Source organism: Mizuhopecten yessoensis, unplaced genomic scaffold, assembly GCF_002113885.1.
Source record: "Mizuhopecten yessoensis strain PY_sf001 unplaced genomic scaffold, ASM211388v2 scaffold716355, whole genome shotgun sequence".
Taxonomy (NCBI): domain Eukaryota; kingdom Metazoa; phylum Mollusca; class Bivalvia; order Pectinida; family Pectinidae; genus Mizuhopecten; species Mizuhopecten yessoensis.
This window is the reverse complement of record NW_018480075.1, coordinates 348,464-363,382: the sequence shown is the minus strand read 5'-3', so window position 1 is coordinate 363,382 and position 14,919 is coordinate 348,464. Positions and strand designations below refer to the sequence as shown.

Genomic DNA, 14,919 nt, shown 5'->3' with positions numbered 1-14,919 from the left:
CCCCTTTGAATTTGTTTATCAGAACTTAATTTCAAACGTTCTGTGTAACAGGTTACCCCTTCTACAAAAGTTAATATATCGAAAACTGCGCCAAACCTTTCGAACAGTTTTGCTATATATGAGCCCGTGATTCTGAAATGGCTTCTCATCGTCAACGAAGTAGAATGCATTAGGGATGCCGATCAGAAACACAACAAGAAGTAGGATTTTCTTTTGTGTAAAGTGTTTTATTCCCGGCGGTCAAACACATCAGACTTCGATTAAAATCTTAGTAGTTTTTATAAAACCTGTGAAATCGTTGATAGAAAAGGCTGCATTTCTAGACAGAAAAATAGATATATAATGGCTGGATCTTTTAACAAAGCCATCGAGACATTATACAGTCGTTATCCAGTTCACTTTAACCACAATGCCTTTTTAAATGGTTCCGTGTGCAAAATGATGACAATAGACACTTGAAGTGATCCAATTTTCACCAAAAAATACAGTATTCACAATTCCCTCTAGTCGTTTTGAAGCCATTGATTTGTTTTTTAAGAAATACTTTTTACGTTCCAAATTCTCGTTTTCATTGCCGTGAAAATGGTTCTGTTTAATTTGTTTTGCTTATACCAGACATGTAAGCCGGTAAAAACGACATATACATATTGTCTTTCAAAACCGATATGGTAGGTGTTAAGATCGGTAAAAATGATGGATAGCTTACATTTGTCAATAATTGAATGTCAATGCCTAGTCTCGCGGGAGACACTGCAGTGATAAGTAGCTACGTTTGCGCCATTTATGTACTATAGAGCTGTTTTGTTGGTTAACGCAGTAACGGTACAGCTCCGGGTCCTTACGGGAAATCTTCTTTTGTTCAAATATCAGCAAAAACGCTCAAATGACAAAGGTCAAAGCGCATTCAATTGCATTTATTTAGAATTGAAACGGCCATGAGGAAACTTCAAACTGAATTCGTTGGATGTTATGTCAGGAAAGATAGAGTTTTGACATTTAAGTGTGTATTTAAAATCGTTCTTGGAATGTACGAGTGAAACCATATAATTTTTTGTCGATAGTGCAACAACAATGGTTTAATGCTTTTAAAATCGCAAAATAGATTTAAGAATTTATTTTATCATGTATTCTTCATAACGTTGATTTAAAAGTTGAACAAATCAATTAAAGCAAAAAGAAAACCAACATTCTCTATAAAAGAATCATGCTAATAATCACATTCCCCATTATATCACCAATAAATCTGGCCTGTCTTTGTCCTGTGATAAGGTCAACACACCCGAGGCCGCTAAATGAAATTCTGTTCTTCAGAAGAAAACTGGACCAAGGTCACACAGAGGAGCAATTTACGACCTACGCCTACATCATAGATATGAAGGATTCTTAACATCACATGTGAAAAGACGCACCTGTGGGGCTCCCTTTATGGTTCATCCGAATACCATCAAATCTAACGAATTGACTAGCTTTAACACTCAGCGAGTCGTCCTGATATCCGTTATAATCTGACGTGATGATTTAACCGAAAATTGCCCAGCCAAAATCTGACTCAAACAAATTACTGTCACCAACATTTTTCGGTACTGTAATTGTTGCTGACTAATGCGACAATCTGTTCGCTGTTGTGACTGTACTGTATAGACGTAACACGTAGTTTCTTTATTTCTTTATTTCTTTATTTCTTACCAATACCAAGGTATGAAAGATCAATTATAGTAGGTACAAAATACACCACGTTCATAGCGGTCGGGCCCCTTTGTCGGTTATTTGTTCCTTCTGAACATGCTGTTCACCGGATTTTATGGAAGCAATTAGGTATATTTGGTGTTAGCAACAACGGGATTGTATAGGTTTTAATATGGTTTTCGCAACAGCTGATAGATGGATCGGGTTTCTATTGATTTCTGTCCCCCAACAGCCACCACAGCTTTGCTTCGTTTTTTGCTCTTCTTCATCCAAAGTCAGCTTGAAACTCATTTCTCTAAAACTGGGTCAAATTGTGGCGTTATGTAGCGTGTACTTAACGTTACACCGTTATAGTAGGGAAATGTCAAGTCGAAATTTAAAAATGACGTTTTTTGTGGGAATAGAAAAACCATCAGTGTTCAGAGATATTTGAAATAGAGGTTTTTCAAGATAACTAGCCATGTTGACGACTGTTACAATGTTTAAGATTGATATAAAAACAAATCTATAGATATTTAGTTGTATTTGTCGCTTTATTTGATATCAAGCAGTTGTGAATTGGCTCTCAGATCAGAAAGTAAATAACTCAGCTGCAAATATGAATTGTCGGCGAGTTCAAATATAATGGATTACGTACTTGTGAAAATGAAACTTTCGTCTCAATGACTTTAGAAAATAAATGTGAGTCTTGAATGTATCTTATGTATCGATAATTCGTTAAATATGAATCAAAGCGGATACTATAAACACTTTGAAAATGTGTACAAGAACCGATTAGTGTGATGAACAAATATTATTAAAAGTCCCAATAGTTTTCTGAATAGAACGAAATGTTGGTGTGAGCAAACGCTGGTCTCAAAGTATTGTTCAAGTAAATTTAATTTCAAACTGAATGCCTGTTCATGTATAACATGCAGTAGCCATTTAATCCTTCTTCTACACTTTATATTTGTATTCAATACTTTCAATATTGCTTTAAAAGTTATACCCAGATACTTGTTTTGTTGTGTTTGATTTCGCTCTAATGTTTGTGAAGTTCAAACATATTCATTGTCAAAAATCTTTACCAAGGCATTAAACTCGCGTTATTGTAATTTATCAATAGGCCTCGCGCGTAAATGCATTTTATAATTTTCACTATAGCAAATCCATTAACAGCTACGTGTAAATGGACTTTAAAGTTTTCCCAGTTATCAAAATATATTGCTTGATATTATAAGATTATGCACACGTCTAACATAATTTAAAGTCTATTTCCACAGAAAACTCAGAATTCCAGGCATTCAAAGAAAGAAATACACAGTGGTCAGAATCCTTATATAGATTTTTACAATACCAATGTTGCTGGGATCCAACACGAGTCACTACAAGTCTGGAGATCTGATAATTTTTACTGCACCTTACTTACTGCAATACCATCGGCAGACAAACCCAATCTACTTTTGATTCCAGCACAATTAAAAGATTTAACCGTAGTTTATATAGACAACAAATTCGTGTATGAATTTTTATCTTTTGCTTGAACGTCTCGATACGTGCCGTTTATGAATTCCCCCAGACAATACATTGTACCCAAATCGGTTTTGTCAAATCCCAAGGCGACTCGAAACCGTCTTTGCCAGATACTTTAACATAGCGTGTTTTGGCTAGAATATAATTTAATTTGATTAACTTCGAACATTATAGGTATGGTATGGAAACGGAAAGGAAGTTAAATAAATTATACAGAAGGATAGGAACGCATGAACAAGATTTCCGTACGTCTCCATTGGATCGAGTATGGTCCTTTTCCAGACTTGGGGTCTCCCTATAGTAAGTCTTCGGGTCCCTATTGTCTCTAATACGGTACAAGATGGTATTAAAGGGTCTAGCTATATCGAAAGCCTACTCAACTTAATCACCAAACATGATATCTCCCCCTCCCTGAAATAACAATTAAATAAAAACAAATACAAATATATTTCACGTATACTTCACCCAATTGATGGCTTGGGTCATATCATTTTATAAATAAGTTAAAAAGCATAGAAGTATGAGTTTTTATTACAAAACAACAACACGACAAAAATATATTTGGAAACGTGAAGCTAACAAGGCTGTTGGTCAATGACACATATCTCTATAGAACAACTAGCTCATTGTCAGCCCGGTCTAGACATAAGGGGCTCTTTTTAAATAACAAGTGGACAGTAAGATTTATGAACTGACCACCTATCGAGATGAAAACTGACCAGTGTATTGTAATATTGCCCGATCCATAGTCACCTATTTATGGTAGCATTGTATACTGGCCCTATCTACCGGCCTTATCATTAGATCATTTCACGGGGTTTTAAATACGAAAACAACAATAATGATAAGATTTAAACGGATTGTGTCGAAAATCCGTGACAAGCAAAATGGATATGCCAACCTTGTAGGAACCAAATTTAGTTATATATTTAAACTCTGAGTTCTTAAGAGCTCCAGGGAATATATTATCCAACCTTGCGTTCTTTACAACTGATTACGTTAGCGCCACTCAAGAAGTTAATTGCGCTGAAATTCCCGAGACATTTGTAGAGCTACGTTACATAGCTATTTAGTGCCACGTTTAACCCCTGCTTTCACACATACACACTGCTTTACGCCTTGTTTACACCCGCCGTTAAAGGCAAATGTTCTTCATATATATGCTGGTTTATTTTGTAACCGAGAGTCTTATAATGTGGGATTGGTTTTACAATTTCAACACGCTTGTGTACATATATAAATGCATTCATTTTGTAGATTGTTTCACTATATTTGATCAAAGTTATCATTTTTTATGTGAAATGGTGTTGATTTATTTTCAAATGTAAAATCTTGTTGATACACTGTGATACCTAGGCGGTAGTTTTAATCCTGTCTTTGCATTGTCGACGATTTTCATTTTTTTTTAATAATTCTTCCACAATGTCTTCCTCGTAATAGCGTCACAATTTGTCAGTGTGAATATGGCAGTACAAGTTTTATTATTTTTCACAGAAAAAATATTAATAATAATTTTCCCTAGTGACAAAGTATTTTATTTTTATTTTTTCTTACTAAAATGACCTATCAGATAAGTGGGTTTAGTGTATAAAATGACAAATTACACGATCTTGTAACAAAACGCTTTCTCGACAGCATGTTCGTGTCCGATAACGAATGTATATATATCTGAAAGTCATTCAGAGATTCATACTTATGATATAATATTGAGCATGAAAATGATTACAGATATTCAACATTTTTCAATATTAAATCTTCGCTATTGTACAGTATTAATAATATTGATGTTTTATTAATAACTTGTTATGTTAATAACGAATACATCAATATCCTTATTTGTCAAGTGCCGATTGATTTTTCGATTATCTCCCTTTTCAGAATTTTAGCACTATCCTGATAATTTGTATTCACTATCATACGCCGGACAGTTTTTGTGTGTCTAAGGGTGTAAGTATTGTTATAAAATAGAGTCATACTTGACCTATATAGCACGTGTTTACAGCGGGATTGGAGAAACATGATGTCCACCAGACCGAGTTTACCCCTACCGGTGGTCAGCTGCATGATGGCCATTATATAGAAACTGACCTTGAGCGAGCACGTGTACCTGAAACAAAATATTAGAATTACTTTAAAATAAAAACTAGTATTNCAACAACAAACAACATAAAATAACAACAAGAGATGGCCTAAAGTACAATATTAAATTCCTGTGTTTTCACTATTTGCCGTTACATTGATCTGATATTTTACTTTCAGAAGATTAATGATTCATGTTCCAAAATAAAACATAATATTCTGTTGAGTATATTGCATTTTTGTGTACGTTACCCAGTAAGCGGGATTTATTGACACTGTAATTATTGGCAATATATTAAATTGACATTTATAAAGCATGACATCATATACGTTTCGTAGACTTCTATTCCAAAAGTTGATTTACCTTTTAAACAGATACATTTTAATCGGTTTACCATTTGTACTTTGGGGGTACATTTAGCTTATCAAGTCATTAAACTAAGATAATGAACAGTTGCAATCAAGTAAGTTTACATTCAAATAAACCAGAAACATATCACACATTTATTTTTGAAGAGCTTTTCTAAGAAACGATTAGCGGCATTAAAAACAGTACATCACAAAATGCAATCACAACATGATGTCTCAAGATCATTTGCCACCTCGTTTACTGCCAACGAATGTCCCTCTCTCCAGCACACACACACGTACAGGAACGCGTACACAACACACGCGGAGGCACGCCTTTAAATGACCTTAGCTGTTAATAGGACGTTAAACTTAATAAAACCAAACCAAACCCACTAATTTCAATGTCCCTTTTGTTTTTTTCTCCAAAATTCCTTTATATATCCCCCTCCATATATCGACAAATCCCTTTATAAAGACAAACTTCGCTAGACACATAATGGCAGTATAACGAGGTTTAACTGTACTGTGTTCTATAATACTTTGGGATCTGTCTCTGGCGTAAAGGACCTCGTGATAATATCTGAGCAGCCCGTGGTCTTCAATCTAGTCCAGCATGACAGTATGCTCATATACCGAGATACATTTTTAAATGGCGAGCTTATACCAACCATTAGAATTGATGCATTTTTAAATCCTGAGAGAATTTTATCCTTTTTAAGTGACACAATTCTTGAGGAAAATTCGATTTTAGGCCATAATTTTGACATTTATCTGTAAGATTACTGTTAGATATAACATCACGAAATTAGGGCAAGGTTTTATGACACCACCGGGCTTGTTTTATTACTTAATATCATGACACACACGAACAACAGACCTGGCTCTGCTGTGATTTTAAAATATGCCAATATGTGTACTATTAAGACGTCGACATTCCCGTACCTAGCTCCAGATAACCCTCTGCCCATAAACAGTGCGGTTTTGTTTGGGTTTTAATGTCTCCTGTTTTTGTATGTATTTATATATGAGAGAAACATATCATTGTTGTGCTGTTATATCCGACCGTAGCATCTAAAACCTTAGTTTATAGTATCCTCTCGCTGAAACGCCATTAAACGCGAATGAGGTATTTAATGGTTTACAACGGACACTGCATGAGGAATTTTCCTTCGGCCGAATTATTGAGCACATGACCAGATGCCTTGTGGGGAGTTTGTTTGTTTGTTTGTTTATCTTTTACGTCCTATTAGCAGCTATGGTCATANGCACATGACCAGATGCCTTGTGGGGAGTTTGTTTGTTTGTTTGTTTGTCTTTTACGTCCTATTAGCAGCTATGGTCATTTAAGGACGTGCCAGGTTTTGGTGGTTGAGGAAAGCCGGAGTTCCCGGAGAAAAACCACCGACCTACGGTCAGTACCTAGCGACTGCCCCACATAGGCCACGAACTCGCGACCCAGTGGTGGAGGGCTAGTGGTTGCAGAATGTGAGACGTCTTAAACACTTGGCCACCGCGGCCCCTTGTGGGTAGAGGAGTACTTTTGAAAGCAAAATTCTGATAGAAGACGTTCGTGTCATTAATTCTCAGCCAGAATGAGATAACAACACCCTTTAACTATGTTAGTTTACACACAAACAGATCATGCACTGCAATATATGTCAATATTATAGACTTCAATTAATATTTTTTATTAATTCCTATGTAAAAAATGAGTTCTTTAACAAGGCGGAGTTTTATACAAAAGGAGAATTCTGAAAATGAAAATATCGAATCCATATATAGTCGTGTCATGTCGGGTGGTGTGATAGGACGCCGGTCTGTCATGCATTAACCTCCGGTAGAGTACCGCAGTCTCCTTATACAGCAGGGTAAATTTATACATTTCCTGTTGGATATATGTGTAGCAGAGGTACCATGCTAGTCTAAACAAGTTCTAGCGACCCATGCAAAACCAATGAACAAGCAAATAAAACGATTGCCACCACGACTGGGAATTGAAACTAGACTGTTATTGGGCATCGGCAGAAATTGAAAATGACAGAGTACTTACCCATAAATGTCCAAGGTCGAAGTCTACATCAATACGTTGTAGGTGGTGACGATGGCTGGAAAGCAGAATTGTTACATATTCTAACTCATTTGCTGAGAGACAATATATGTCGACATTTTTTGCTATATCTTAAAATTGTCAGCAAAAACATAATAGAAAATGAAGGTTAACAAATATAAAATAAGAAACATCTAGTTTCTGACAAGAATTGTGGTGCATTGTGACTTTTACACCATGTCAGGAAACACTTATCGCTATGGGGTAGCCATTGCTAAAATCGAAAGTGACAGAAAATGTTTCTGCCTTCGCCGAATAAATCTCCACTGATAATCTGATTCCCTGGAGGCAATTATGTTTGGTGTGTGGTCGGAATGGCTGCCTTAGCGGGAATGTGTACGTGTGGGTATGGGGAAATGCTACAGGGAGGTTGTGGTTAGAAAATAGGGGCAGGGATGTGGGCTAGGGGTAGGGATGTGGGCTAGGGGCAGGGATGTGGGCTAGGGGTAGGGATGTGGGGGTAGGGATGTGGGCTAGGGGTAGGGATGTGGGCTAGGGGCAGGAATGTGGGCTTGGGGTAAGGATTAGGAAATAGGGGCAGGGATGTGGGCTAGGGGTAGAGATGTGGGCTAGGGGTAGGCATGTGGGCTAGGGGCAGGGATGTGGGCTAGGGGTAAGGATTAGGAAATAGGGGCAGAGATGTGGGCTAGGGGTAGGGATTAGGGGATAGGGGCAGGGCTGTGTGGTATTGGGAAATGGACGGGGAGGCTGAAATGGGAAGGGGTTGTCGTGGTTGTAAGGTATGGATATGTGATGGTGTTGGGTGTAAGGTGTGGGGTAAGGTGTCGGGCGGAAAAGGAAGTAAATGGTTTGGACGTGTTGGTGTGACTACAATGTGCGTGTAGGCTTTTGGCGTTGTATGGAGTATGTTCCTAGGGAATGTGGGATTAGGAAGCTCATTTACATTAACGGTAGTCTAGGTGGCATCATCAGTGTAACTACATCCATCCGTGTGCTGACACTAAGTATTGAGAAAGCTTCAAATAGACAGTCCCTATAAGCCTCTTCCTTTCTCAACACTATCATCCTTTGCTATGTTGTCCGCAGTGGCCAAATAATTTAGGTGTCTGAAGTCTATGATCACTAGCCCTCTACCACTGGGTCGCGGGTTCGAGGCCTACGTTGGGCAGTCGTCGGGTACTCATCGCCGGTCGGTGGTTTTTCTTCGGGTACTCCGGTTGTCCTCCACAATCAAAATATGGTATTACATTAATGGTATTGATTGCAATAAGGGTTACTTTGACCCTCCCCTCTGTATTGGTATTTCGTGTTGTGATATTTTTTCTCAATTAAGCGAAATTGTCCGCTTGATAATTGTGCCAGTGACGAAAACCTTAATATTTGATAAACACCGATAGTATAAAGCTTCTCTAACATTTAATATGCGATCGATAAACAGAAAGCTATTACGTTTGAATTAATATTTCCATCTCACAAATGTCAGATCCTCACGTTTGTATTTGTTTGATACTCCATCAAAATAAAACATTAGCTCTTCATAGAATACCCAAGATACAGACAGCACCTTTATCCGGGCCGCGTGTGATACAGGTCATACACTTGCATGCAAAGGATGCGAGTTCAATTTCTGTTATTGAAGAGTTACGTGGTATTAACGACACATACAATTAATTATCAGTAATATTAGAGGTTTGCCCCATGCCATGTCATTTTTGACGTTAATGAATTCAATTCCATCATTCATGTTGTTTTCCGTGTAGTTTTGGCGTATCCTTGTCTTGTTCTATCCACCTGTGTAGGTCGTTACATGTGTAAAATGATTGGAGCAATACGTATGTCACAGTAGCGTAAGGATCCCCGTACCACTGCTAAAAACTGTAAGGAAGTGTTGGAAATTGTATTTTCCGGTATGACTATAGTTTTGATCAATCTTTCCTGAAAAGAAACCAATACCTTACGGGACTTCTTTGAAAAGTAATGAAGTGAAATATATACATATATATAATTAATAATAGCGTTTTGAGTGTAATTATTCAGCGATACTAGACNGGGGGGGGGGGTAACTGTATATAGGGGAAAACATAGTGCAGTAGGAGACAGGGTCCTTAAGTGACACTCGACATTAATCATTTACTGTAGCGTGCTTAACGATGCACACATGCATATTTAAGTGAATAAAAGTATGGAAGGTTGATTATATCGACTCTTTAAATAAATCTAGCAGATGATGTTTAGTGAGATTCGAATATAGCTTTCAAAATCTCGATCAGAATAAAAAAAAATAACAGAAAAACCGTCGCAGTTACAAGTGTCTGAAATCCTCTCATTATTTCAGATGATTTCAAACAGATTTAGAGTAAATATTGAACTGTTAAAATATATGTTTTTTAAGGTTAATTGAATGATATAATGTATGTCTGCAAATTCAACGCTAATTGGGTTTTCTTTTTTTGTTGCAGTGTCCGCGTATTCTTCAAAGCGCCGGGTCCTTGTCCCAAACTTTTTACCCACAAAAACGAATGTTACCGTCCATATGGGAGAATTAGCCGTTCTTCAGTGCAAGATCCGGAATCTCGGCCCCAAACAGGTAAGCATGACTTCTTATATTGACTCTTGAATGTATGACAGTGATGCATACGCTGATATTGATGACGTTAGCTTAACGTTTACATCGATATTGATGACGTCAGCTTAACGTTTACACTAATATTGATGACGTCAGCTTAACGTTTACACCGATATATTGATGACGTCAGCTTAACGTTTACGCTGATATGACGTATTAAGGCATTCGTAGACATGTAAATTATTTTGTCATCTGAGAAAAGAATTAATTAAAAAGTCGTCAACATATAAACGGCTTGAAATCCTAAAACAATATCTGCATCGAATTTGTAATACAGAGGAATCCTAACTCATAATTCGGGAAATTTAAAACCATAGTTAATTGTTCAGGAGGATACATACACTTCCATACAACCACCACATACACGTAGCTGTTTGTAATCCCTGTACCTCTCAGGTGTCTGAGGGAACGTGTGTAAACAACCAATTTTGCTTGAAACATACCCACCTTTTGTCTGAATGCTCTCACGTGTATACAGCCACTTAAAATAGAAACTAACTGATAAACATACATGTTATACCATCAACGTGTAACAACCATTTATGATTTAAACTAACTCGAACACATCTGCCCTCTACGTGTTTGAGGGCACACACATGAAAACAACCCCTCAAGATAAACTTACGCGTACACACACATGTACACCCTCTACGTGTCTGAGGGCACACACATGTACACCCTCTACGTGTCTGAGGGCACACACATGTACACCCTCTACGTGTCTGAGGGCACACACATGTACACCCTCTACGTGTCTGAGGACACACACATGTACACCCTCTACGTGTCTGAGGACACACACATGTACACCCTCTACGTGTCTGAGGGCACACACATGTACACCCTCTACGTGTCTGAGGGCACACACGTCGTGTACAACTCCGTAATACTACCTAGCTACATTTTGTACCATGCACGTGCCTTCATGGGCCTATGCAAGCTGATATGACAGCATATCAGTACAATGACAGGCCGAATTCCAACAGGAAGCGGACACATGCTTGCGGAACAATTCCATCGCCGTCGCTATCGTATAAACCTGCGATAACGTTGCTGTGATCGGAATAATTACTTCCAGCATACAAATTGTCTGCCAAAAGTGCTGCCATAAACCTCTCTTTCCATAGACCCATCATACGGGACAATATACATTACAGCAGTTTACTCATGGTTTTGCTTTATTACACAAAAAAAAAATCTCATTAAGCTTCTTTCATTATCTTTTGTTTATCTAAGAAAAGAACATAAACGGCTAATGAGATGCCTAAAGGAACTCAACACTACATATCTTTCCCGCGCGTTTCTATCAACAAGACACCTAATTATTTCAGTTATAGAATGTTCCCGGGATTTTTAGTACATGTTTTGCTAGTTACATACTTTTATATTAGTATTGCTGATTCGAAGCTATATTCCTTCATTAAGGCACCTTACACTAATTACTGTTTCCGTCCAAACTTAATAAGGATTGTTGGGACTTGGCGTTTTATGTTTGTTTTTGAAAAAACGCCGACACGGCTGGCTACTCAAGGACGTATGTATGAGCTAAATGAAAACATGACCAACCATTCTAGAAAAGAAGTCATAAATAATAGTCTTCGCAACTTTTGGATAGCTTGCATAACTATGCTCGCCGATTTCTCTTGAAGTCGCTTATTGAAATAATTTGGGTGGATTCTGTCATAAGAACATTTGGACGCGAGGCTTTTGTACTACGAAGCTTAAAACGATTTACTTGCATTCTTATGTAAAGGCAAACACACAAAATGCCATAGAATTAATTGTTATGTGTTTGTTAGCAGGAAAACAGTTAGCTTTAACAGGGTTGTGGTACAAGCACCGTAAATCTAAATGGTTTCTGTATGTAGTATCGCTCGGTTCTTTCTTTGTGCTCAGTAGGTCTCCGGGATGAATACAATATTCATGCTGAGGCTTTCACAATTCTGACTACAAAAGCGTTCCCATGAACAAGATCAGCATGTATCGCTAAGCACACATGCATTTATACTGATTCCAGGATTTCATAACACGGTATATGTCCTGAATAACAAAAATTCCGATGACATATGAAGAATTCAAAATGTTTATATAACGAAAAGGGAATTTATGGTGTTTTTTTTTAACGTAAAATCAACATCAGAATCTATAAATAAGAGTTACCATAAACACTGCCCTAACTGATTTTATCGTGTCGGTTCATAAAATAAGCTTAGCTAGCTTTTTACTGATATTTTATTACATTTCAAATTAAATATCTTTTAAAATGCTTAAAACTATGAAAGCATTGTTATTTTTTTCTTTGTATGACCCATTTTAAATATCAGATGATGTAAATCATGTTTCGATTTGCTTTTGTAATAACAGAAATACATTTATCACATATCTCACTAGCTGTTATCTAGGTTATCAGGTTTCGTATAACATGTTCCAATACAATTTTGTCTTCCCGTAATTGTCATACAGTTTTATGCCACCAGCGTCCGCTCCAACAATGTTTTATTTATTTGATAACGGGTCTGGAAATAGTACCGTTTTGTAGAAGATCACTGCTGCATCTACACATTAGGATAGAATGTAGCTCACGTTCCCCTCGTTCGCGGAACATTTGAAATATTGAGCTTTCAGCAGACGAATCGGATCTGTCTCAAGGACAGCGTTTATAGCATCGCACTGGTCAACAAGGAATGAGGCTAGATGTGGGAGATAGACCAATAGGGAGAATGAGTGTAGGGATGAGTATTGTGTGAGATAGACAATGAGGGAGGGAATGAGAGAGGATGAGTGTAGGGATGAGTATTGTGTGAGATAGACAATGAGGGGGGAATGAGAGAGGATGAGTGTAGGGATGAGTACTGTGTGATATAGACAATGATGGAGAGAAGGAAAGAGGATGAGTGTAGGGTTGAGCATTGTGGGAGATAGACCATGATGGAGAGCATGAGAGAGGATGAGTGTAGGGGTGAGTATTGTGTGAGATAGAAAATGAGGGGGGGAATGAAAGAGGATGAGTGTGGGGATGAGTATTGTGTGAGATAGACAATGAGGGGGGAATGAAAGAGGATGAGTGAAGGGATGAGTATTGTGTGAGATAGACAATGAGGGGGGAATGAGAGAGGATGAGTGTAGGGATGATTATTGTGTGAGAGAGATAATGAGGGAGGGAATGAGATAAGATGAGAGTAGGGACGAGTATTGTGTGAGATAGGCAATGAGGGGGGGAATGAAAGAGGATGAGTGTGGGGATGAGTATTGTGTGAGATAGACAATGAGTGGGTGAATGAGAGATGATGATTGTAGGGTTGAGTATTGTGTGAGATAGACAATGAGGCAGGGAATGAGAGAGGTTGAGTGTAGGGATGAGTATTGTGTGAGATCGATAATGATGGAGAGCATGAGAGAGGATGAGTGTAGGGGTGAGTATTGTGTGAGATAGAAAATGAGGGGGGGAATGAAAGAGGATGAGTGTGGGGATGAGTATTGTGTGAGATAGACAATGATGGAGAGAAGGAAAGAGGATGAGTGTAGGGTTGAGTATTGTGTGAGATAGACAATGATGGAGAGAAGGAAAGAGGATGAGTGTAGGGTTGAGCATTGTGGGAGATAGACCATGATGGAGAGCATGAGAGAGGATGAGTGTAGGGGTTGAGTATTGTGTGAGATAGACAATGAGGCAGGGAATGAGAGAGGATGAGTGTAGGGATGAGTAATGTGTGAGATACACAGGATGAGTGTAGGGTTGGGTATTGTGTGAGATCGATAATGAGGGAGGGAATGAGAGAAGATGAGAGTAGGGATGAGTATTGTGGGAGATAGACAATGATGAGTATTGTGTGAGATAGACAATGAGTGGGGGAATGAGAGAGTGTAGGGATGAGTATTGTGTGAGATAGATAATGATGGAGAGCATGAGAGAGGATGAGTGTAGGGGTTGAGTATTGTGTGAGATAGACAATGAGGCAGGGAATGAGAGAGGATGAGTGTAGGGATGAGTATTGTGTGAGATAGACAACGAGGGAGGGAATGGGAGAGGATGAGTGTAGGGATGAGTATTGTGTGAGATAGACAATGAGGGGGGGGGGATGAGATAGGATGAGTGTAGGGATGAGTATTGTGTGAGATAGACAATGAGGGGGGAATGAGAGAGGATGAGTGTAGGGATGAGTATTGTGGGAGATAGACAATGACGGAGAGAAGGAAAGAGGATGAGTGTAGGGTTTGATTATTGTGTGAGATAGATAATGAGGGAGGGAATGAGAGAAGATGAGAGTAAGGATGAGTATTGTGTGAGATAGACAATAAGGGGGGGAATGAGGGAGAATGGGTGTAGGGTTGAGTATTGTGTGAGATAGACAATGATGGAGAGCATGAGAGAGGATGAGTGTAGGGATGAGTATTGTGGGAGATAGACAATGAGGGAGGGAATGAGAGAGGATGAGTGTAGGGTTGGGTATTGTGTGAGATCGATAATGAGGGAGGGAATGAGAGAAGATGAGAGTAGGGATGAGTATTGTGTGAGATAGACAATGAGGGGGGGAATGAGAGAGGATGAGTGTAGGAATGAGTATTGTGTGAGATAGACAATGATGGAGAGAAGGAA

General features: G+C 38.3%; 1 protein-coding gene across 5 annotated transcripts in view; it reads left to right on the top strand.

Moving 5' to 3' along the window:
- LOC110443636 (zwei Ig domain protein zig-8-like) overlaps positions 1-14,919 on the top strand; it is a 189,904-nt gene that overhangs the window by 128,784 nt on the left and 46,201 nt on the right. For all 5 annotated transcript variants that reach the window (XM_021487971.1, XM_021487973.1, XM_021487975.1 and 2 more), the window contains one exon: positions 10,156-10,283. In XM_021487971.1, the coding sequence (XP_021343646.1) occupies positions 10,156-10,283 (128 nt within the window). The remainder of the gene's footprint in view (positions 1-10,155; positions 10,284-14,919) is intronic.